The following is a 1898-nucleotide window of genomic DNA, read 5'->3' as shown; positions in this document are numbered from 1 at the left end:
TTTTTTTTTTTTTCTTTAAAATCGTTAAATTCATGATCAACATGCCCGAGGTTGGCATTAATTTTGCATGGCAAGATTTTTGACTCTTTTCACCCCTATGACTGCATATTATAAGGCCCTTGCCTGTGTTTTGCCTTCCTCTGAGGCCCTGAGTCATTAAGACCTTCTGTTTTACAGCATTGGCTCTTGTTTCCTTGGAATCTGCTGAAAGGCCCAACTACTTTCTCTATGTCCACGACAATGACACTCTTAGCTTGAAGCTGTGGCGGGCAAACTCAGAATTTCATCAGAGAGCAACGTTTTTCCACCACCAAGGCCTCTGGATTCCTGGTTACAGTGCATTCGAATTATACAGCAGGAAAGGCTACTTCATCGTTTTTATGGGTTCCAGTGTCAAAGCGTCAAAATACGATGATTCGGAAGAATTCAAGCAGTCAAGTAGCTTTAGCATAGAAGGTGTGCTTCCTGAAGATTATGTCAGATGCTAACATTAGGTATCTGACTCTATGTGCAGGCCATGTGAATGCTAATATTAGGTATCTGAGTCATGTGACCCTAACCTTTTTTCTCTTCAGACTACTTATCAGCTAAACAGAAGGAATAACGCTGATTTTATCTACTATGTTAAATGCATGTCTATAAATGACTTAGAATAACTAATACTTTATAATTATTTCTCCATATATTACTAATAGTACTTATTGGGTTTTTGCATCAGAATCCAGTTACTCAAATTGTCTAGTATTTGTATCTACTTTTTTTTTTCATACGAAGAACTTTAAATGTATCTGGCTCTTAGACCCAAAGAAAACATGTTCATTTCTGTCTTCTGAATTCGAGAGTGACTAGATTGATTGGCCTCTGGGAAGTTTCTTTAGTTTAAGAGCCGCTCGATCTGATTTCTAAGGAAGAGCCTTTGTGGTCTACACTGAGGAGAGCTACACAGCAGGAAGCAATCCTCTTTTTGTACGGCTGAGGTCCTGCTCTGTTTTCAAAACGAAGCAGCTTGGTTTCTCTCTGAAGTCTCCCAAACACTTCTCTGTTTTCATTGATCCCCTGAGGAAGATCAATACTGCTAATCACTTGCCTTCTCTACTGTGCATGGGCTTCTGAAAAGCTCTTGAATGGGTGGATTTCAGAAAACCCAAATCGCGCTTTAGAAGTATTCTATAGCATAAATCCCTGGGTTCAAAGGTTTTAAGGCTGGCAGACGTTTTGTATAAATGCAACTGATAGTGTTGATAGTCCTAGCAAGGGGCTCAAAGCAGGGCTCCGGGAGTCCCGATGGTTTCTGCTCTGTGTTGTCCAATGAGACAGAAGGGGTCAGGACAAGGAGCTTTTAACATTTTCCTATAGGTGTTGGGAATCCACAGATGCTTAGGACTTATAGTGAGCTTACCCCCAGGTCCCCTGCTCAGGATATCGGGTCAGAGTAGGTAGTGTCTTATCTTTACATACACCAGATGCCCTTCAGCAGAGAGAACGCACTCTAGGTCCCACTGACGTCTCTAAGCTCAGACTTCTCAGGATACCCTGGCTTAGGGAGTGAGGCCCAGGTTATTCTCAACAGATTTCCTTCGTATTTGCATAGCACATTCCTATGGCATTCTGCAGTGTAAGAAGCCCAAGTGGGGCTCTAAAAGTTGGACATAGCCAAGGCCATCTGGGAACATTTCTTCTTCCTCTAGGTTCCTGAAGGGAGAAGGGGCACGGGGAAACATAGTGACATGCTTGTATAACATTCTGTAGAGTGCTGTGATTATTTTAATTGATTTTATATAAAGTTGATCTTTTTTTTTAATTAGGTATTTTCCTCAATTACATTTCCAATGCTATCCAAAAAGTCCCCAATACACCCCCCCCCAGTCCCCCACCCACCCACCCCCACCCCTTGGCCC

General features: G+C 42.1%; 1 protein-coding gene across 1 annotated transcript in view; it reads left to right on the top strand.

The window, feature by feature from the left end:
* The window catches only part of Otogl (otogelin like), a 144483-nt gene that overhangs the window by 101033 nt on the left and 41552 nt on the right, over positions 1 to 1898 (top strand). Inside the window, exon 34 of the mRNA XM_021174947.2 lies at positions 178 to 456. Coding sequence (XP_021030606.2) covers positions 178 to 456 — 279 coding nt within the window. The remainder of the gene's footprint in view (positions 1 to 177; positions 457 to 1898) is intronic.

Source organism: Mus caroli, chromosome 10, assembly GCF_900094665.2.
Source record: "Mus caroli chromosome 10, CAROLI_EIJ_v1.1, whole genome shotgun sequence".
Taxonomy (NCBI): domain Eukaryota; kingdom Metazoa; phylum Chordata; class Mammalia; order Rodentia; family Muridae; genus Mus; species Mus caroli.
The sequence above is the reverse complement of the archived record's forward strand: the minus strand, read 5'-3'. Positions and strand labels throughout refer to the sequence as shown.